The 22908-nt window shown below is 35.0% G+C and overlaps 2 protein-coding genes across 7 annotated transcripts in view; one reads left to right on the plus strand and one right to left on the minus strand.

Moving 5' to 3' along the window:
- Window positions 1-22908, minus strand: part of ORC4 (origin recognition complex subunit 4) — a 125200-nt gene that overhangs the window by 77248 nt on the left and 25044 nt on the right. For 4 of the 6 annotated variants that reach the window (XM_079132475.1, XM_079132473.1, XM_079132476.1 and 1 more), the window contains exons 2-4: window positions 5344-5417; window positions 2336-2412; window positions 1631-1721 (exon numbers count right to left, since the gene is read on the minus strand). In XM_079132475.1, coding sequence (XP_078988601.1) covers window positions 1631-1721; window positions 2336-2412; window positions 5344-5400 — 225 coding nt within the window. In that variant the 5' untranslated portion in view covers window positions 5401-5417. Of the gene's footprint in view, window positions 1-1630; window positions 1722-2335; window positions 2413-3137; window positions 3170-4638; window positions 4738-5343; window positions 5418-22908 lie in introns of those variants that run through there. The other 2 variants (XM_079132478.1, XM_079132477.1) reach the window with 2 other exon arrangements.
- Window positions 7222-8989, plus strand: LOC306656893 (elongation factor 1-alpha 1-like). Its single transcript, XM_079132480.1, has one exon. It carries the CDS (start codon window positions 7292-7294, stop codon window positions 8678-8680), a length of 1389 nt encoding a protein of 462 aa, XP_078988606.1. The 5' UTR covers window positions 7222-7291; the 3' UTR covers window positions 8681-8989.

Raw genomic sequence — 22908 nt, forward strand, 5'->3', positions numbered from 1 at the left:
AACACCCTGCCTCTGTGCCCATCATCAGTTACTTAGTGCGACATGTTTAACAATACAGAATGATAATTCCTATGTAAAGAAAAATTGCTCTCTTTTGATACTTATTGCTCCTAAACAATGTATCATGTGAACAGTGATTGTGTGGATGTTAGCAACCATTCTTTAGTTTGTACCTAGGTAGGGGTCATTTTCACCCACTTTCCCCTGTCGATGATCTCATGATGTTAATGTGTAATTTTGAATCATAGCAACAGACACGATTAATGTGATTTTTGGTATAAGAACTACACCCTGTGGTCAGGGCTGTTCTCCCAATACCATTTTTTGGGGCACTGTGTGAGACAGTCAGCTGGCTGGCTTAATAAAGACTCTCAAATTTGGACTTCTCAGTGGTGATTCGTCTGTTCTTAAGTTGTGCCCCATAACCCTACCCATATTTAAAAAAGTATATTATTACTCAGTGTTATGGTTTGGTTCTGAAAGGTTCCCAAAAAGCTCACATGTTGAAATCATGGTCCCAGTACAGCAAGTTTCAATGGTGGGGGTTTGTAGATAATGATCTAATCACCAGAGCTCTGACCTCATCAGTGGACTTATCCCTTTGATGGATTAATCCCACTGATGATGGGATGAACTACTGGTAGGTGAAACCTAGTTGGAGGAAGTAGGTCTAGGATGTGTGCCCTGGAAGGGTTTATCTTCTCCCTAGCCCCTTCCTGTCAATTTCTGCTCCTTGGCAGCTTAGCTCTGCCCAGGACCTTTCTTCATGATGTTTCTGCCTTGGAACCAGCTGACCATACAGTGAATGCTCTGAAATCATCAGGCAAAATGAATCTTTCCTCCGCTAAGTTGTTCATGTCAGGTATTTTGGTCACAGTGATAAAAAGGTGACTAACAGAAATCAAAATTCATTGTCAGAAAATATCAAATAATTTATTTATTGGGTAGAAAATATAAGAAAAATTTTTATACAACCTAACCACTTAAAATTAAATAATACTACTTTTGAGTTTAACATGTTTATTTTATCTTCTATATTGAATCAAGAATATGAAAGGAAAGACGGAGGGGGAAAAACAAGAATATCTTTTTGAGGTAACTAAGCAAATATGATAAACAGGGAAAGTAGAAGAAAATTACAAAAGACAAACGGACTTGAATAAACTGCTCAGAGTTTAACAATAAATAGTAAAAGAAAAAAAACAAGGGGCGGGGGGCGGGGAGAAGCATGGTCTGAAAATTCCCTAATCTATAAAAAAAGGGATAAAACCTACCCTGCAGGGCTAAAGTAAAGAATGACTGAAAGAATGTAAGTATAGGGGCACAAAATACATGTTCAATAAATGTTAGTTTCTTTCTTCAGGAAGTCTGTAGTACTTTAAGCACAATGATGAGGATAAAACAAACATCAAGAAATAAACTGTCACTGGGAAGAAATAAAAGGTAATAAAAAGTATGCTTTACTTAAATACCCCACCCTAATTTTGTAAGATTTTTGCATGTCTTCTGTATTTTTAAAAGGGAAAAAACACTGTAAAATAGAGAAATAAAAATCATTTTTAATGTATCTGAAATAATAATCAACACATGTTTATCCAAGCAAAGAAACACCAGAAATTAGCAGTTTTACCATGGTCTTTCCTGATCCTCGGGGTCCAATAATGAGTACAGAGTTACTTTCTCCATGGATAGCAGTTCTTTTTAGCAGCTCAATTAAATGTCTGAAATGATATAAATAGGTCAAGCTTTCAAATATAAGGCTGGAATCATTTGCTGGTAGTACTTTTTAAAAGTTAAATATTAATTTGTGCAGCAATTCCTCTTTTCTCTCCCTTGGAGATCTTGACTTAGGCTCTAAATAGTCCTAAAAAGAAGAATATAAGAGAAAAAGATAGTAGGCCAGTGCTGATACTCTGAAAATCTGAAGAGGAAACCTATTAAGTTTGGAAAACAATGAATTTTATGATGGTAGGGGACAAAGAACAACAGGCAATTCTTAGGAACCTTGCATTTAGAGATCCCTTTTTCTACTAACACCCTGGCCTTTAACTCCAGAACTGAGTGCCAATATTATAGGCAAGAAGGTCAGCATTCTCTCCATGGTATCAGGTAAGAGAAACTAAACAAGATTGATAAAGGGTTTCCTCATTGTGGAACTATTTATATCCGCCCATATTTCATAATATTGTTCCTATAAACAAAGCAAAACTTTTTACTTTTTTTGTGTGTAAAAGTATTCTCTATCTTAACAAGATCAAATTTGTGTATGATTAATTTTCAAAACCTGGTAGGCAAATATTAGTTTCAAAACTGACAAGGGAATACCTAAACTTACTTGTACTGTACTTGCACTCCAAATAGGTTAGTATGTGGAATCTGATGACAAAATCTTTCACGTAATATTCTTTGTACCTGATGAAAATAAAGTGGATAAATATAAAAATATTATACAAGCATTCAAAACTGAATGAGAAAGTTGAGAATAGGTATTAATGAATTAATTCAATCCTTACTAAATCCTTCTCCTTAAGAGTTCTGTTACCATTTTCCTGAGTTATAAAACTAATGATTCTTTTTACCTATCAAAACCCAAAGAAGTAATGAGAATTTAGTTGTGAAAGTTTCAAAAAGGGGGAGAATTACTTATTTTAGCTACATTGGCAACTTGGGGACTGTTTTCATGCATGTGAGTGAATTAATACTTCACTTTGTATAAAATGTCAGTCAAGGCAAAAAGACAGAAGCAAATCTAATCATGCAACATAATCTAATAATGGTCATGTACCACACACTCAAACTCTAGAGTTGAACACATATAAAGTGGCTTAGCTCAAATACTATCAATCTGTACCTGTCACAAAAGTCAGAATTCTGAAGTGAACAAAAAAATTTTTAAAGTTCATGTAATTTTGAAGAACTACTAGATTCACAACACAATAATAATAAAAGTGTATGATCCTCCCTTAAAAAAAATGCAAATAAACTGTCAAGAAATTACCAATTCAAGAAACAAACAAAAAGGTACTGGTTCAACTATATAAACGAATGTGTGGTTATGTGAGAGAAAACACATTTATTTAGGCTATAAAGAAAGAATTGGATCAGGGCTGGGAGCGTAACAGAGGTACAGTGCTTACCTAGGATACCTGAGGCCCTGGGTTCCATCCCACTCACAAAGAAAAAAGAAAAAGTATGGAATCATTGGAGTGAACTAAGAAAAAAGATCCTTGTAAGTAGTTACTATGTCAAATAATCTAGTACAGTTTTCTAAAAAGCGGAACATTAAAGTCATTCCTTTTATGGACCTGCTCAGAGTTCCATCAAAAACCTTAGGAAGATGACTCAGATTTGGCCCCATGGGCTTAAGTAAGAGGCTTCAAATTATTTAATTCTCCCAGACTGACAACATGGAATTCATCCTTCATGTACCAAAGAAAAAAATCTGAGTTCTCTTTACCTGTAGGACAATTACTAGTGATAAAACAATCCATGGTTATATTTCAGAAAAGTGGAAAGAATAATGATGTTGGTGCTAGAAGAGCCATGTATATAAAAAGGCTAAGTCTTTCTAAATCTTAATTTCTTTATCTATAAAATGGAGATAATAATATCTTTATAACAGGCCTGTTTGAAGATTAAGGTAGTTATCTTGTAAGACAATGTTGATGTTATACATGTAATGGTTGATACCTGTAAAACACTCAAATGGGCTATATATACAGAATCAGTGAATTATATATATTCCTCTACATAGATGAGATCTATAATAAGGCAAACCTCAATCTTTCAAATACAAAACACTAAAATACACTAGACAATAACGACGTATAAAATATAAGGAAAAAGGAAGCGAAGTTGTAGTGAAGAACTGAAAGGTTCAAATACCCACAGTATGCTGGAAGCAGGTTAAACAGGTATACAGAAATTAACTCCCTTGTATATGGAAAAACTTTAATTTGTACACAAAGGTACATAAATTATACCCAAGTTAAGAAATATTTTTGAAACAGAGTCAAACATTTTCCTTCAAAAAGAAGGATAAGACTAGGTGTGGTTGTGTACGCCTATAATTCTAGCTACTCAAGAAGTTCTGACAGGAGGATCACAAGTCTGAGAACAGTGTGGACAACTTAGCAAGATCTGCCTTAAAAAAAAAAAAATAAAAACAAAGGGGTAGAGCTAAAGGATATAGCTCAGTCGCAGAAAACTTGCCTAGGTCAATGATTAATTCTAATAATTTTAGTGTTAACCACACCATAAAACAAAAGAGAAAGAAAAAAATGTAAGGAAGAAAGGAAAAGTGAAGAAAAGGTAAGGTTTTACAAAGCACTATAATCACATTAGTTTTGTTTTAAAAAATTAACACGGTTGAGGTCAAGTCAGATAAATGGAAATCCCAGGATGGAAATACCATGCCTATTCCTCCACCATATTATAAGCTTCCAAAGAGAAAGACATAGATATATGTTTAATACTTGAAATACAGAATGCACTTAACATTAAACATTCAATATAAAATCACTTAATAAACTAGGAAAGGACATGTACAATAAAGGTATATCTAACATCACTTATAATGGTGAAAACTGAATGCTTTCCCCTTAATATCAGAAATAAGATACACATGACTATTCTTACCATTCCTATTCAACATTTTACTGATGGTTATCACCAGGGCAATTAGGCAAGAAAAAGAAATCAAAGGATTCCAGATTGGAAAGGAAGAAGTAAAACTATCTGTATCTACAGATGACATGAAATAGAGAGAATCCTAATGAAGACACTAAAAAAAAAAAAAAACAAAAAAAAAACTTAGAACAAATGAATTCAGCAAGGTTTCAAGACAAATCATCATCATATAAAAATGACTTGCATTTCAAATACTAGCAATGAACTAAGCAATGAATCAAAATTAAAAAAGCAGTTTTATGTACATCATCACCAAAATGAATAAGATACCTAGGATAATTTTTTTAAAAAGTAGTGCAAAACATATTCTGAAGATAATATTTTACTAAGTTGAATTTAGATCACTTTTAGGAAGACATGAGTAAGACAGGATTCAACTATTCAAAGACCAAGGATAAAATCAGGTAGTATGACATTACTATACAACAAACATTATTAAATGACACAAAAGGGCTTGAGAACAACCATAACAACGTCTGTCATTGCACATTCTGAAAAGCTTTGCTTCTATATGGTGTTCAGATGATCCCATACTGATCTCTAAGGGAAAGAGTTTGTTTTCCTAAGTGCTAAGAAAAAAATTCAACTTAGATGACTATTTTTCTGATTATCTTTGCATCGTAATAAGACCTTGAGAGTCTGGAAAATACATACCTGAGAAAGGCACTCTGCATGTATTATGTTGTTACTCTTTGATTTACGACTGCTCATTTCAACAAAATGCAATCCTTAAAAACAAAAAAAATTCAAGATGAATATAATAAACATTATTGGCTGAAAAATTATTTAGAATTGCCATTTCAAGAATCAAAATGAATACATGCTTTTAAATATGATAATATTAAAATTTTTTTCAAATTTAAAAAATTCCCAATGGGTTTCTTTTTTCCAAGTTCCAGCTTATTTGACACCCTCATACCACACTTTACACAGCTCTTACAACTACTCTTCTCTTTGCCTTAACCTACTCTTCACCTTCCTTTCCTACTATACAAAATGTTTCTCTTACCCATCCATTCAATAGAATAATCCCCCCAAAAAACGTTTCCTTTCCTGTTTCATTCAACAACCATACACAATCTACAGACGAGGTTAAATGACACTTCTGTAAATACCCTCTATTGTATATATTTCTCTTTATCCATAATCAAATTATTCTAATGAAAATTTTCTAATTGTTAGTGTCCCTCAACTAGCAACACTTTTATATTTCAAGTACTGCAATATAAGGCCCCAAACAAAGCTAGCAATGAGGAATGGGGGTAAAAGAGTAATGAAAAAAATAATTTTAGTAAAATTCTGTTATGGTTTAGATATGAGGTGCACCCTAAAAGATCATGTATGAGACAATGCAAGAAAGATAGAGGTGAATGCTTGGGTTTTGAGAGTCTTAATCTAGACAATACATCACTCTGCAAATAGGAATTAACAGGGTGGCAACTGGAGGCAGGGAGGGTATGGCTGTAGGAAGTGGGTCACAGGGGTGTGCTTTGGGGATTCTATTTTTTTCTTGTGGAGCACAGTTCTTTCTCTGGTTCCTGATTGTCATAACCTGAGTTTCTACACACTGCTACACCCTTCCATCATGATGTTTTGCCTCATCCTAGGGCATGAAGCAATGGACTAAGACATATGAAACCATTAGCCCCAAACACAAACATCTCTTCCTCTAAAACTGTGTTTGTCAGGTCTTTTGGTCACTGTGGTAAAAAATCTGACTAAAACATTCTCCTTGAGACTGTCTTTGGCTAAAAGATTTCATTCTCTTGGCATGTATTTCCTATAGGAGTACCTTAAAAGTCAAGTAATAAATACTACTTTAAGCAGTGCTTACTTAGGTACTTATGTTACAAATGCTTTGCTAATTTGAACCACAAAATATTTCCAACAAGTACTAATATAATGTTCCTTTAAGATTAGAAGGACAGCGGATGGACACTGGTTGCCAAGCTCGCCCACCGCAAAGGGACACTGGCGCCTGCCCCCTGTGCTAACTCGGTGCACCCTCACTGAGGCTCCCCAGCTTCTTTGGAGGCTGGTGCAGGCATTCTGAATTATTCTTGAGGGTATGGCCATCATCACTGGAAGGGCAGCTCCCTTCTTGAGACTACTACAGGAGACTGGAGGCCCTTTGGCAGGTACCTCTATTTACCCACTTACAACCTACACCCTTCCCCATCCACTTTGTTCACAACTAGAAATACTGTAAATAGTAATCAAACTCATCCTGTTTATTACAATAATGTTAAAGACTTAGGGGCTCTTCTGGTTCAGGGCTGCATTTTCCCTGTATTGGGTGCTGCTATTGTTGATCCCCCACTTCAAAGGAGAGGTACTGGAAAACTTCACAGTCACAATAATCCTGCAGGGGGGAACTTCAGTACCTCTGATCTTCACTGCTAGAGGGGAATATACAGAAACAATATGAAAAAACAGGGGAAGAAAGTGTTCCTAACAAACCAAGATGCTATTTTGATAGAATCCAATGACAGCATGGCAGTAGAAATGACAGAAAAAGAATTTTGAATCTGCGCTTTTTTTCGCAACGGGTTTGCCGCCAGAACACAGGTGTCGTGAAAACCACTGCTAAATCAAAGCCAAAATGGGAAAGGAAAAGACTCATATCAACATCGTTGTCATCGGACACGTAGATTCGGGCAAGTCTACCACTACTAGTCATCTGATGTACAAATGTGGTGGGATCGACAAAAGAACCATTGAAAAATTTGAGAAGGAAGCTGCTGAGATGGGAAAGGGCTCATTCAAGTATGCCTGGGTCTTGGATAAACTGAAAGCTGAGCGTGAGCGTGGTATCACCATTGACATCTCCTTGTGGAAATTTGAGACCAGCAAGTATTATGTGACTATCATTGATGCCCCAGGACACAGAGACTTCATAAAAAATATGATTACAGGCACATCTCAGGCTGACTGTGCTGTCCTGATTGTTGCTGCTGGTGTTGGTGAATTTGAAGCTGGTATCTCCAAGAATGGGCAGACCCATGAGCATACCCTTCTGGCTTACACACTGGGTGTGAAACAACTAATTGTTGGTGTTAACAAAATGGATTCCACTGAGCCACCCTATAGTCAGAAGAGATACGAGGAAATCGTTAAGATAGTCAGTACCTACATTAAGAAAATTGGCTACAACCCTGACACAGTAGCATTTGTGCCAATTTCTGGTTGGAATGGTGACAACATGTTGGAGCCAAGTGCTAATATGCCTTGGTTCAAGGGATGGAAAGTCACCCGTAAAGATGGCAGTGCCAGTGGAACCACACTGCTTGAAGCTTTAGATTGCATCCTACCACCAACTCGTCCAACTGACAAGCCTTTGCGTCTGCCCCTCCAGGATGTCTACAAAATTGGTGGTATTGGTACTGTCCCTGTGGGCCGAGTGGAGACTGGAGTTCTCAAGCCTGGCATGGTGGTCACCTTTGCACCAGTCAATGTCACAAATGAAGTAAAGTCTGTTGAAATGCACCATGAAGCTCTGAGTGAAGCTCTTCCTGGAGATAATGTGGGCTTCAATGTCAAGAACGTGTCTGTCAAAGATGTTCGTCGTGGCAATGTTGCTGGTGACAGCAAAAACGACCCACCAATGGAAGCAGCTGGTTTCACTGCTCAGGTGATTATCCTGAACCATCCAGGCCAAATCAGGGCTGGCTATGCCCCTGTACTGGATTGTCACACAGTTCACATTGCTTGCAAGTTTTCTGAGCTGAAAGAAAAGATCGATCGCTGTTCTGGTAAGAAGCTGGAAGATGGTCCTAAATTCTTGAAGTCTGGTGATGCTGCTGTCGTTGATATGGTTCCAGGAAAGCCCATGTGTGTTGAGAGCTTCTCTGACTATCCTCCTCTGGGTCGTTTTGCTGTTCATGATATGAGGCAGACAGTTGCTATGGGTGTCATCAAGGCAGTGGATAAGAAGGCTGCTGGAGCTGGCAAGGTCACCAAGTCTGCCCAGAAAGCTCAGAAGGCTAAATGAATATTACCCCTAACACCTGCCACCCCAGTCTTAATCAGTGGTGGAAGAACGGTCTCAGAACTGTTTGTCTCAATTGGCCATTTAAGTTTAATAGTAAAAGACTGGTTAATGATGATAATGCATCGTAAAACCTTCAGAAGGAAAGGAGAATGTTTTGTGGACCATTTGTTTTTTTGTGTGTGTGTGGCAGTTTTAAGTTATTAGTTTTTAAAATCAGTACTTTTTAATGGAAACAACTTGACCAAAAATCTGTCACAGAATTTTGAGACCCATTAAAACAAAAGTTTAATGAGAAAAAAAAAAAAAGAATTTAGAATCTGCATAATTAAAAAGAACCATGAAGTAAAAGATGAGATGAGAGAGCAAATGCAGGCAATGTGTGACCATTCCAGTAAACAGTTTAAAGAGCAAATGCAGGAAGCAAAATAACACTTCAATAAAGAGATACAAATTCTGAAAAACAACAACAACAAAAAAACAACAAATACTTGAAATAAAAGAAACAATAAACCAAATTAAAAACTCAACAGAAAGCATCACCAACAGAATAGGTCTCGTGGAAGACAGAATCTCAGAAAATGACAAAATTTATTTTGAATAAATTTTGAAAATAAATTGAATAAATTGAGAGGATGTTAAGAAGTCATGAACAGAACCTCCAAGAATTATGGGATATCAAGAAAAGACCAAATTTAAGAATTATTGGGACTGAGGAACGTACAGATACAAACCAAAGGAATGAACAACCTGTTCACTGAAGTAATATCAGAAAATTTCCCAATCCTGAAAAATGAAATGGTAAATCAAATACAAGAGGCTTACAGAACACTAGGTAGACAAAATTACAACAGATCCACAAGAAGACACATTACAATGAAAATACAAGATAAAGAGGATTTTTAAAGGCTGCAAGAGAAAAGCATCAGAGTACATATAAAAGGAAACCAATGTGGATATCAGCAGATCTCTCAGCCCATACTCTAAAAGCAAGAAGGGTCTGGAACAACATATTTCAAGCACTGAAAGAACATGGATGCCAAACAATAATCCTATACCCAGTAAAAGTAACCTTCAGATTTGACTATGAAATAAAATGTTTCCACAATAAACAAAAGTTAAAAGAATTTACAAATAGAAAGCCTGCAATACAGAACATTCTCAGCAAAGTATTTCAAGAGGAAGAAGTGAAAAACAACAATACAAGTTAGCAAAAGGAGTAACTACCCTAAAAGAAAAGCCAATCAAAGGAGAAACCAAGTTAAGTTAAAAACCAAAATTAGCCCAAATGACCAGGAATATAAATCATATCACAATAATAACCCTGAATGTTCATGGCCCAAACTCATAAATCAAAAGACACAGACTGGCAGATTGGACTAAATAGAAAGACCCAACAATATGCTGCCTTCAAGAGACTCATCGTCAAAGACATCCACAGACTACGGGTGAAAGGATGGGGAAAAACATACCACATACACAGACTCAGTAAAAAAGCAGAGGTGTCCATCCTCATATCAGATAAAGTGGACTTCAAACCAACCTAGGGATAAAGAAGGACATTTCATACTGCTCCAGGGAACCATAAACCAGCAAGACATAATGATTTTAAATATTTATACCCCAAACAATGGAGCATCTATGTACATCAAACCCTTCTCAATTTTAAGAATCAAACAGACCAAAACACAGTAATTGTGGGTGACTTTAACACACTGCTCTCACCACTGGATAGATTCTCCAAACAAAAACTATAGAACTAAACAATACAATCAATGATATAGACTTAACTGACATATACAGAGTATTTCATCCATCATTGAGTGAATATACTTTCTTATCCACACCTAATGGATCCTTCTCCAAAATAGACTATAAGCTGTGCCACAAAGAAGCCCTTAGTAAATGTAAATACAAAAAAAATAGAGCTACTACCTTGTATTCTATCAGACCATAATGGAATGCAATTAGAAATCAATGATAAAATAAAAAACAAAAACTACTCCTACACCTGGAGACTAAATAATATGCTATTGAATGATGCAATTGTAACAGAAGAAACCAGGGAGGAAATAAAAAAAAATCTTAGAGGTAAAGGAGAACAATGATACAACATATCAAAATCTCTGGGACACTCTGAAAGCAGTACTAAGAAGAAAGTTCATTGCATGGAGCTCATATATTAAAAATATAAAAAGTCAACAACTAAATGACCTAACATTACATCTCAAAGCCCTAGAAAAAGATGAACAGATCAACACACACACACACACAAAAATAGTAAAAGACAGGAAATAATTAAAATCAGAGGTATAATCAATGAAACTGAAACAAGAGAAACAATTCAAAAAATTGACAAAACAAAAAGTTGGATCTTTGAAAAAGTGAACAAACTAGACAAACCCTTAGCCACACTAACAAAGAGGAGAGAGAAAACTCACATTACTTGAATTCTTCATGAAAAAGCAAAGATCACAACAGACACCATTGAAATACATAACATAATTAGAAGCTACTTTGAAAATTTATACTCCAACAAAATAGAAAATATCAAAGACATTGACAAATTTTTAGAGACATAAGATCCTCCCAAACTGAATTATAAAGACATACACAATTTAAACAGGTCAATTTCAAGCACCAAAATAGAAGAAGCCATCAAAAGCCTAACCAAGAAAAGCCCAGGACCAGGACCAGATGGATTCTCAGCCAAATTCTACAAGACCTTTAAAGAAGAACTAATACCAATACTCCTCAAAGTACTCCAGGAAATAGAAAATGAGGGAACCCTTCCAAATTCATTCTATGAGGTTAGTATCACTCAGATACCAAAACCAGACAAAGAATCATCAAGGAAAGAAAATTTTAGACCAATATCCCAGATGAACATAGATGCAAAAATCCTTAACAAAATATTGACAAATCACATTAAAAAATATATTAAAAAGATAGTGCACCATGATTGAGTGGGGTTTATCCCAGGGATACAAGGTTGGTTCAACAACCAAAAAATCAATAAATGTAATTAATCATCTCAATAGACTTAAAGTTAAGAAACACATGATTATTTCAATAGATGCTGAGAAAGTATTTAATAAAATACAGCAACCCTTCATGCTTAAAACACTAGAAAAATAGGAATAGAAGGAACATACCTCAACATTATAAAGGCCACCTATGCTAAGCCCACAGTCAACATCATTTTTAATGGAGAAAAACTGAAAGCATTCCCCCTAAAAACTGGAACAAGACAGGGATGCCCTGTTTCAACACTTCTATTCAACATCGTCCTTGAAACACAGGCTAGAGCAATTAGATAGACCAAAGAAATTAAAGGGATACAAATAGAAAAAGAAGAACTCAAGCTGTCACTATTTGACAATGACATGATCCTATATTTAGAGGATCTAAAAAACTCTACTAGAAAACTTGTAGAATAAATGAATTCAGCAAAGTAGCAGTATATAAAATCAATACAAGTAAATCTAATGCATTTCTATTCATAAGTGATGAATCCTCTGAAAGAGAAATTAGGAAAACCACTCCATTCCCAATAGCCTCAAAAAAAAAAAAAAAAATTCTTGGGAATCAATGTAACAAAAGAGATGAAAGATCTCTACCATGAAAACTACAGAACACTAAATAAAGAAAGAAACTGAAGAAAACTTTACAAGATGGAAAGATCTTCCATGTAATTGGATAGGTAGAATTAACGTTGTCAAAATTTGATAGAATGGCCATTCTACCAAAGGTGCTGTACAGATTCAATGCAATTCCAATAAAAATTCCAATGACAATCCTCATAGAAATAGAGAAAGCAATCTTGAACTTTACCCAGAAGAACAAGAGACCTCGAATAGCCAAAACAATCCTGAGTAGCAAAAGTGAAGCAGGAGGTATCACAATACCACACCTTAAACTATTCTACAGAGCAACAGTAACAAAAACGTCATGATATTGGCACCAAAACAAGACAGGCAGACCAATGGTACAGAATAGAAGACACAGAGAGAAAACCATATAAATACAGTGACCTCATACTAGACAAAGGAGCCAAAAACATACAATGGAGAAAACATAGCCTGTTCAACAAATGGTGCTAGAAAAATGGGAATGCATATGCAGTAAAATGAAATTAAACCTGTATCTCTCCCCCTGCACAAAACTCAACTCAAAATGGATCAAGGACTTAGTAATCTTAGACCAGAGACCCTGCATCTAATAGAAGACAAAGTAGGCCCACATCTTCATCATGTTGGCTTAGAATCAGACTTCCTCAACAAAATTCTCAAAGCACAAGAAATCAAAGCAAGAATCAATAAATGGGATGGACTCAAACTAAAAAGCTTTTTCTCAGCAAAGTATACAATCAAGAACGTGAAGAGAGAGCCTACAGAGTGGGAGAAAATCTTTTCCACATGCACTTCAGATAAAATACTTATCTCCAAAATTTTATAAAGAACTTAAAAAACTTTACACCAAAAATACAAAGAACCCAATCAATAAACAGGTCAAGGAACTGGACAGACACTTTACAGAAGAAGACATACAGGCGACTGATAAATATATGAAAAAGTGTACAACATCTCTAGTAATTAGAAAAATGCAAATTAAAGCAACTCTAAGATTTCATCTTACTCCAATTAGAATGGCTATTATCAAAAACTCAAACAGTAATAGATGTTAGCGTGGATGTGGGGAAAAAGGCACACTTTTACATTGCTGGTGGAGTTGCAAATTAGTGCCGCCAGTCTGGAAAGCAATGTGGAGAAACCTCTGAAAGCTTCGAATGGACCCACCTTTTGACCCAGTTATCCCACTCCTCGGTTTATACCCAAAGGACTTAAAATCAGCATACTACAGTAACGCAGCCACATCAATGTTTATAGCTGCTCAGTTCACAAAAGCTAGATTGTGGAACCAAACTAGATGCCCTTCCACAGATGAATGGATAAAGAAACTGTGGTATACATACACAATGGAATATTATTCAGCTATAAAGAATAATAATATTATGCCATTTGCAAATAAATGCATGGAACTGGAGAATATCATGCTAAGTAAAATAAGTCAATCCCAAAAAAACCAAAGGCTGAATTTTTTCCTGATAAGTGCAGAATGATATATAATGGGTGTGGGGGGTGTGGGGAGTGAGAGAAGAATGGAGGAACTTTGGATTATGTAGAAGGAAATGAGAGAAAAGGGGGGTATGAAATATGGTGGTTTGAGACAGACATCACTACACTATGCACATGTATGATTACACGAATGGTATGAATCTATATTGTGTAAAACCTTGGAAACAAAATGATGTACCCCATTTGTGTACAATGAATCAAAATGTCGTCTGTAATAAATAAATAAATAATTTTCAAAAAATTTAAAAAAGATTAGAAGACATAGGTTAAGTAACTTGACCAAAATTGAACAGTAAGTAGAAAAGTCAGATCTTAAATCCAATTAAGTCATACTTTTTTTTTTTTTTTTAATGTACTCTGGAGTGCCCTAGAGCCTACAGAAGTTATACAATCCTATTTAAGCCCACTGAAAGCTGTTTTGCAACTTCCAACCTCAAGAACTCATCAAATTCAAGAGAGTCTAACCCACCCTCAAATTAGTACTGTGATGTGACAGTGATGGCAGCAAGACTGAGTAGGAAGCCACCTGCCTGGTATTCTCATGTAGCAATAATAATTTCATAGCCAACCATGAATAAAAGTGCCCCAGTGGTAGTCCTAGTATTCTGATAGGAATCTGTGAAATACCAGGGGAGCCCATGACTTAGAAAGATTGCTCTGAGAGGGAAGATACTCATAAATGTGATACATGTGCTGACTGTGGTCCCAGCTCTTGATTTGGAAGCAGCCCCGTTCCTCAGAGGGCTCAGGTATAGCCCCATGTTGCCTTGGTTTTCCTATAAGGGGTTCAGGAGCAATTATACACACTAGTGTTACAGAAGACAAGCCTATCCTCCTCAGTCTTGACTATGGATACTGAACATTCTCTCAAATACATTTTTTTTTTCTTTGTTGTCTGGTTCTCCTCTGACATAGTAGCACACAGGGCACCTCTATTCAGTTCACTTGGTTCCTTCCCAGGACTGATTTATCTGTAAATATGGTGACAGGGTGATGTTTAAATGAAGTGTGACACAGTCTATACTGGACCAAATTCAGTGAAGTACAACCTGAGGCCTTGATAACCACCAAAATATATGAAGCTCAAATAATTCTGTATAGATCAAAACATTCCCCACAAAGTATTTCATCTTGGAATTCTAAGCAGTTCCAACAAAATACACTGGTGATAAAGAAAACAAAACAAAAAAAACCTGTCAATAAAAAACTGAGAATTTTGGCCCCAGCTAAGTACAGGTGTGATCAGAGAGCAAATTTTCTACCTGGAGTACTGAATTAAGGCAAGTCTATGAACACTGCCACCCACAGGTTACCCAACCAAATCCCTTAGAAGGTCCTGAAAAGGTCCTAAAAAAGCAGCTTTAGACCTTCTCAGAACAGTGAGAGCAGGCCTACCATCCAGGAAACTAGGGAGAGACAAGCATGTCCATGACCAAAGGGACAGGCAAAAGACCTTGGTCTTAGCTGTAGAGCCTGAGGCAGTTTTGTGGACTCAGTTTCAGCTACAGAAAACAAACATGCCTCCAAAGTCGTCTAGTAACCCAGTGGAAGATATCCAAGGGACTCAGAGAGGCTGCACTTGTATGTATACCTGATAATAAAACTGCAATCGGTAGGACCTCATCCCAGAATTAGACTAATGTACTAAGCTACTGAAGGCAGGTTAGTAGAGCCAGAGAACAGAACAGATTTGTGCTCACTAGAGTCCCTGGGGTAAAAAAAACAACCAACCAAGGACCGCCCTATGGACACAGCAGAAGACAAATGATCTGGTTCCAGTCCCATTTGATCACAATCCCCAGGAATTTCATGAGCCCAGGAACCTCATAAGAAAAGAGTTTAACCTGCCCAAACCAGTCTGAAATAACTAGAAGTGCTTGCTCTTTCTAATGTACTAGTATCAGTATAAGGTTATAAATCAGGCAAACATGACACAGCAAGGAAAAACGAAAGCTACAGGAACTGAACCTAGAAATAAAGATCTATAAATTGTCTTTAATTCAAAATAGTTTCAAGAAGCTCAACGGACTGAAAGTGTAGGTGAATTCAAGAGTACATGTTTACAATGTGAAAACAGAAGGAAAAAGAGACATTCGCTGAGATGAAAGAAAACACAAATGAAACCATGGTTAGGAAATTAATACATGAACAAAATGAGAAGTTTAATAAAAAGAAATAGGAACAATAAAAAACAGTAATTTTGAAGTTCGAGAATACAAAGACAGAATTAAAAAATTCAACTGACAGTTTCAATAGTGAACTAGATCACACAGAGGAATTAGGGAACTTGAAGGCAGGTTATCTGAAATGAGTCAAAGAGAAAACAAAATGAAAAAGGATTATGGGACAACATCAAGCATATGAATATTCTACCTCACTAAGCAATGAGGATATGTTCTGAGAGATGCATTATTAGGCATTTTCCCTCCTGTATGAACACCACACCTGAACTGTATAGCTTACTACACACATGATGCATGGTAAAGTGTATTATTTCTACACTTCGAACTTGTACAGAATGTTACTGAACTATATAGTACGAGCAATTTTAACACAATATTAAGTATTTGTGTATCTCAACAGAAAAGTCAGTAAAAATACTAGGCAACATAAAGAAAATTTTCAGCTCTGTTATAATCTCATGGGAACACTGTCATATGCAATTAACTGAAATGTTATATAGTGTATGACTGAAATGTTATACAGTGTATACAAATTTGAGAAATTTCAGAAAGAAAATTATGGATAGGAAAAGAGAAAGAAAGCTTATCTAAAAAAACACTATCTGAAAATTTCCCAAATCTTGGCAGGGATATGAATATTCAATTTTATGAAGATCAAAGAGCCCTAAGTATGATCACTCAAAAGAGGAATATAGAAAGGTACATTACAATCAAATTGTTAAAAATCAAATACAAGGAAAGACTTTTGAAAGGAGCAAGAGATAAGGCACTCAACATAAGCAAGGAAGCTCCCATAGGGATGGAATAAAATATTTAGAGCTGGGGAAAACAAAACAAAACAAAACAAACAAAAAACCGTTCTAGAATACACTGCCCGGCAAAGTTACCCTAAACAAATGAAAATGGTGTTCTCAGACAAACAAAAGCTGAGTGAGTTCATTACCAGTAAACCTGGGTTATGAGAAATGCTACTGGAATATCTTCAAGTTGAAACCAAGGGTGTTAATTAAAATGATGAAAACATATGAAAGTAAAAAACTCAATGGTAAAGATAAATACAAAGTCAAATTCAGAATATCACTAGTATAATAGCTAAACAAAAAAATAATGAAAAAGGGTTAGGAACACTGTTCACAAATAGAGCATTTGCCTAGTATGTAAAAGGCCCTGGATTAAATCCCCAGAACTGAACATAAACACACACACACACACACACACACACACACAGTACAAAACTATTACAAATCAATAAACCTACAATAATCTGCTAAAAGAAACACAATGTAAAAATATGTAAATTGTGGCATCAGAAACAAATCATGGAAGGAGAGAAAGTGTAAAGTTTCTGCATGTGGTTGAAGTTATCAGCTTACATAACCAACCAGAATCATAAGATGTTTTATGTAACCCTCATGATAACCACAAAGCAAAAATCTATAGGAGACGCATAAGAGATAAAGGAATCAAAATATACCCCAAAGACAATCATGAAATCAAAATGTTAGACACCAAGAGAAAAGAAAGGATCAAAAAGACCCACAAAACAAACAGAAAACAATTATAGGCTAAGAATATCCTATTAAAATGGTTGGGACCAGAAGTATTTCAGATTTCAAAGTTTTTTCTAATTTTGGAGTGTTTGCAGACTTTATTGGCTCATATAAAAATCTGAAATCCAAAATGTTGCCAAATTTGAAACTTTTTGAGTATCATGTTAGGGTTCACAAAGTTTTGGACTTTAGGACATTTTAAGATTTCACATTAAAAATGCTCAATTTGCAATTAAATGACAGTAGCAAGTTCTTGCATATGAATAATAATATAGAATATTAATTAAATTTTCCTATCAAAATGCAGAACGGTTAGATGAATCAAAATAGCAAGACCCAACTGTATGCTGTCTATAAGAAACACATTTTACCTTGAAATACACATACAGTGAAAGTGAGGAAATAAAAAAAAAAAAGCCATGTAAACAGAAATCAAGCCATGATAGCTAAATTTGTATCAGACAAAATAAACTTTAAATTGACCAGTAATGCAGTGCCTAAATGTATAAATATGAAAAGATCTAAGGGAGATATTGATACCAATCCAAAAATGACTTCGGTACTCCATTTTCAACACTGGACAGAGACCATCCAGACCCAAAAAAAAAAAAAAAAAAAAATCAATGAGGAAATATGAAACTTGCACTATACTTTAGAGCGAATGGACGTTAATGGACATATTCAGAACATTTTATCCAAATGAGACCAGAATGCATGTTCCTTCCAAGCACAAACAAAACATTCTGCAGTGTAGTTCACACATTAGGATATAAAGCAAGTTTTAATGAATTTAATAAGATGAAAACATCAAGCAATTTTTCTGACCACAATGGTATAACACTGAAATCAGTAACAGGAAAACTGGAAAATTCTTAAGTATGTGGGAATTATACTACATGTTCAAAGAAAAAAAGAAATCTCAAGACAAGAGAAAATGAAAACACAACTTACCAAAACTTATGTGATGCAGCAAAAGCAGTTCAAAGAGCGAAGTTTATAGTATTAAATGCCTACATTAATAAGGAAGAGAACTCAAACAAATAACCTACTGATGGGAACCAGAAAAAAGGCAACGTAAGCAGAAATTCAGTAGAAGGAAAGAGATAAAGATCAGAGCAGAAATAAATGAAACTAACCAAAAAAAAGGAAAAACCAACAAAGTAGTTTTTTGAAAAGACAGACAAAACTGATAAACTTTTAGAAGGACTGAGAAAAAGCCTCAAATAGAATCAAAAATAAAAAGAGGAGACATTATAACTAATACCAAGATATATAAAGAATCATAAAAATTACTATGAACACACACCAACAAATTCAATCATCTAGAAGATATGGATAAATTCTTAGAAACATATAACCTACACAAACAGAATTACAAAGTAACAGAAACCATCCAGTAACAAGTAAAGAGAATTGAATCAGTAATCAAAAACTTCAGGTAAGAGAAAGGCCCAAGGCCTGGCACAGCACTGAATGAATATAATTCCAGGGACTCAGGAGGCTGAAGCAGGAGGATTACAAGTTCAAAGGCAAGCTTTGGCAACTTAGTGAGGTCCTAAGGAAGTTAGCAAGACCATGTACCAAAAAAAAAAAAAAAAAAAAAAAAAAAAAAAGCGAACAAAAGAAAACAAAATAAAAGGAGCTGGAGATGTAGCTCAGTGGTTAAGTGTCCCTATGTCCAATCCACGGCACAAAAAAACAAAACAAAGGCCCGGGTTCTGATGGATTTGACCCAGGACTTAAGAAACTAACACCAGATCTTCTCAAATGCTTTCTAGAAAAATGGAAGAGGAAGGAATACATCTGAAATGATCATACCCTGATACCACAGCCAAACAAGGATAGGAAATTCTGGGTCAACATTTTTCATGGATGTAACTGAAAATATGAGCAAACTGAATCCTATAGTATATTAAAAAGATAATTCACTATCATTAATTAAGTAGGATTTCTCCTTGGGATACAAAGATGGCCCAATATATGAAAACATATAAATGTGATGATATACTATATAAAATAAATGTAAAATAAATGACATAACCCATATGACCATCTCAACTGATACAGAAAAACTCTTGAGAAAATTCATTATTTTTTCATGATAAAAGACTCTCAATAACTAGGTATAGAAGCAACGTACCTCAACACAAGACCATTATGACAAGTCCATGGCTAGTTACATATTTAATGGTGAAAAATTAAAAAATGAAAGCTTTCCACCTAAGGTCAGGAACTAGAAATATTATGTTGATTCTCACCACTTTAATTCAACAAAGTATTGGAAATCTTAGCCAGAGGAATTAGGAAAGAAAAAGAAAAGAAAAGAAAAAAAAAAAGGCATTCATATCAGACCAAAGGGAGTTAAATTGTTGCTCTACAGACGAAAACGATATTACATAGAGAAAAACCTGAACTCCACCAAAAACTGTTAGAATCTATAAATAAATAAATATGTAAAGTAAAGCTACAGAATGCACAATCAACATAAAACACTCAGGAATAAACTTATCCAAAGAGATGAAAGGTCTATACAATGGAAACTATAAAACATTGATGACTGAAACTAAAAAAGACGCAAAGAAATGAAAAAGGTATCAGGAATGAATATTGTTAAAATCACTTCCCAAAGTGATCTACAAATTCAGTGCAATCACTATTCAAATGCAATAACATTTTTCACAGAATGAGGGAAAACAAATTCTACAATCCATAAGGCCCCACAAAAAATGTTGCACAGGCAAAACTTAAGCAAAAAGAACAAAACTGGAGGCATCAACACTATCTTATATCAAAATCTATCACAATGCTATCATAATCAAAACAGCATGATATTGGTACAAAAACAGATACACAGACTAACAGAACAGAAGAGACAGTCCAAAAATAAAAGCACACATTTACAGTCAAGTATAATAAAGGTACCAAAACCACAACGGGACAAGGGTAATTTCTTCAAGACATGGGTGGTGCTGGGAAAATTGAATATCTACACGCAGAAGAATGAAAGTGGACTCTGAATTGTACTCCATATGAAAAAAAAAAAAATCAGCTCAAAATAGATTAAAAAGATTTAAACCTGAGACCGGAAACTAAAGCTGCTAGGCTACTAGAAGAAAAAAAGAGGAAAATTCTTTAACATTGTTTTTTTTTTAATTTTTAACTTGTTCGAGTTTGTTGTACATGACAGCAGAATGCATTTATACAGTTTGATAGATCATACATAAATGGAATGTAATTTCTCATTTTTCTGGTTACACATATTATAGGATCATATGGGTCATGCAAATATGTACATGAGGTAATAATGTACGTTTCACTCTGCTATCCTTCCTACCCCCATATTCCTTCCTCTCCCTTCACTCCCCTCTACCTAAAATAAAGTAACTCTAATCTTCCCTAGTGCCCCCACCCTTATTGTGAATTAGCATCTGCATACCACAGAAAACATTCCGCCTTTGGTTTTTTTGGGTTTGGCTTATTTTGCTTAGCATGATATTCTCTAACTCCATTCATTTACCAGCAAATGTCATAATTTCATTCTTCTTTAAAGCTGAGTAATATTCAATCATATGTATGTATGTGTTTGTATACAAACACACACACATTTTCTTTATCCATTCATCATTTGAAGTGTATCTAGGTTGGTTCCATATTTTAGCTTATTTTAGTTGAGCTGCTACTGCTATAAACATTGATGTGGTTATGTCACTGCAGTATGCTGATTTTAAGTCCTTTGGGTATAAATAAAGGAATGAGATAACTGGGTCAAATGGTAGTTCCATTCCAATTTTTCTGAGGAATCTCCATACTACTTTCCATAATAGGTGCACCATTTTGCAGTCCCACCATCAATGTATGAGTGTACCTTTTCCTCCACATGCTCGACAACATTTATTGTTGCTTGTATTCTTGAAAATTGCCATTCTGATTGGAGGGAGATGAAATTTTAGAGTAATTTTGATTTGCATTTCTCTACTTGCTAGAAATGTTGAACATTTTTTCATAATTTGTTGATTGATTGTATTTCTTCTTCAGTTAAGTGTTTGTTCAGTTCCTTAGCCCATTTATTGACTGTATTATTTGCTTTTTGGTGTTAAGTTTTTGAGTTCTTTATATATCCTAGAGATTAATGCTTTATCTGAGGTGTGTATGGAAAAGATTTTCTCCCATTCTGTAGGCTTCTCCATGTTATTATTTCCTTTTTTGAGAAGAAGCTTTTTAGTTTGAATTCATCCCATTTCCTGATTCTTAATTTTACTTCTTAAGCTTTAAAAGTTTTTTTAAAAGTCAGGTCCTAAGTCAACATGGTGAAGATTTGGGCTTATTTTTCTTCTATTAGTTGCAGGGTCTCTGTTGCAGTGCCTAAGTCTCCGATCCACTGTGAGTTGAGTTTTGTTGTGCAGATAAGAGATAAAGGTTTAATTTCATTTTGTTACACGTGGTTTTCCATTTTCCCCAGCACTATTTGTTGAATAGGCTATCTTTTCTCCAGTCAATGTTTTCAGCACCTCTGTCTAGTATTAGATACCTGTATTTCTGTAAGTTTGTGTCTGTCTTCTACGCTGTACAACATTGTTTTAGACAAAGTTTTGGATATGAAAGAACTTAGGTAACAAAAGCCGAAAAATAGAAAAAAGGAATTATATAAAACTAAAACTCTTCTGCACAGAAAAGGAAGTAATCAACAAAGTGAAAAGACTACCTACGGAAGAGGAGAAAATATTTGTGAATCATATCTGAGTACAGATTAGTATCTAAGATACATAAGAAATTCATATAATTCAATAGCAAGAAAAATGACCCTATTAAAAAATTGTCAAAGGACATGAAAAGACATTTCTTAAAGATGACATACAAATGACTAATAGGTAAGTGAAGAAATGCTCAATATCACTAATCATCAGGGAAATGCAAATCAAAACCAGCATGAGTAATCATACCTTACCTATTAGGATGATAAATGTTAGCAAGGATGTGAAGAAAAAGGAACCCTTGTATACTGTTAGTGAGAATATAAATCAGTAAAGACAATATGGGTAACTATAGAAGATCCATATAAAGTTAAAACAGCACTACCATACATACAATCCAGCAATACCTCTCCTGGCTATATATCTAAACAAATGAAAATCAGTTTGTCAAAGAGACAACCTCACTCCCATGTTTATTACAACATTATTCACCACAGCCAACACATGGAATCAATCCAACCGTCCGTCAATGAATAAATGGATAAAGAGAATGTGGTACATATACACAGTAGAACAATATTCGGATTTAAATAAGAAGACTGAGTCATTTGCTACAACTTGGATTTACCTGAAGGTCACCAGTGTTAAGAAATAAGGCAGAAACAGAAG

Source organism: Sciurus vulgaris, assembly GCF_902686455.1.
Source record: "Sciurus vulgaris genome assembly, chromosome: 3".
Classification (NCBI taxonomy): domain Eukaryota; kingdom Metazoa; phylum Chordata; class Mammalia; order Rodentia; family Sciuridae; genus Sciurus; species Sciurus vulgaris.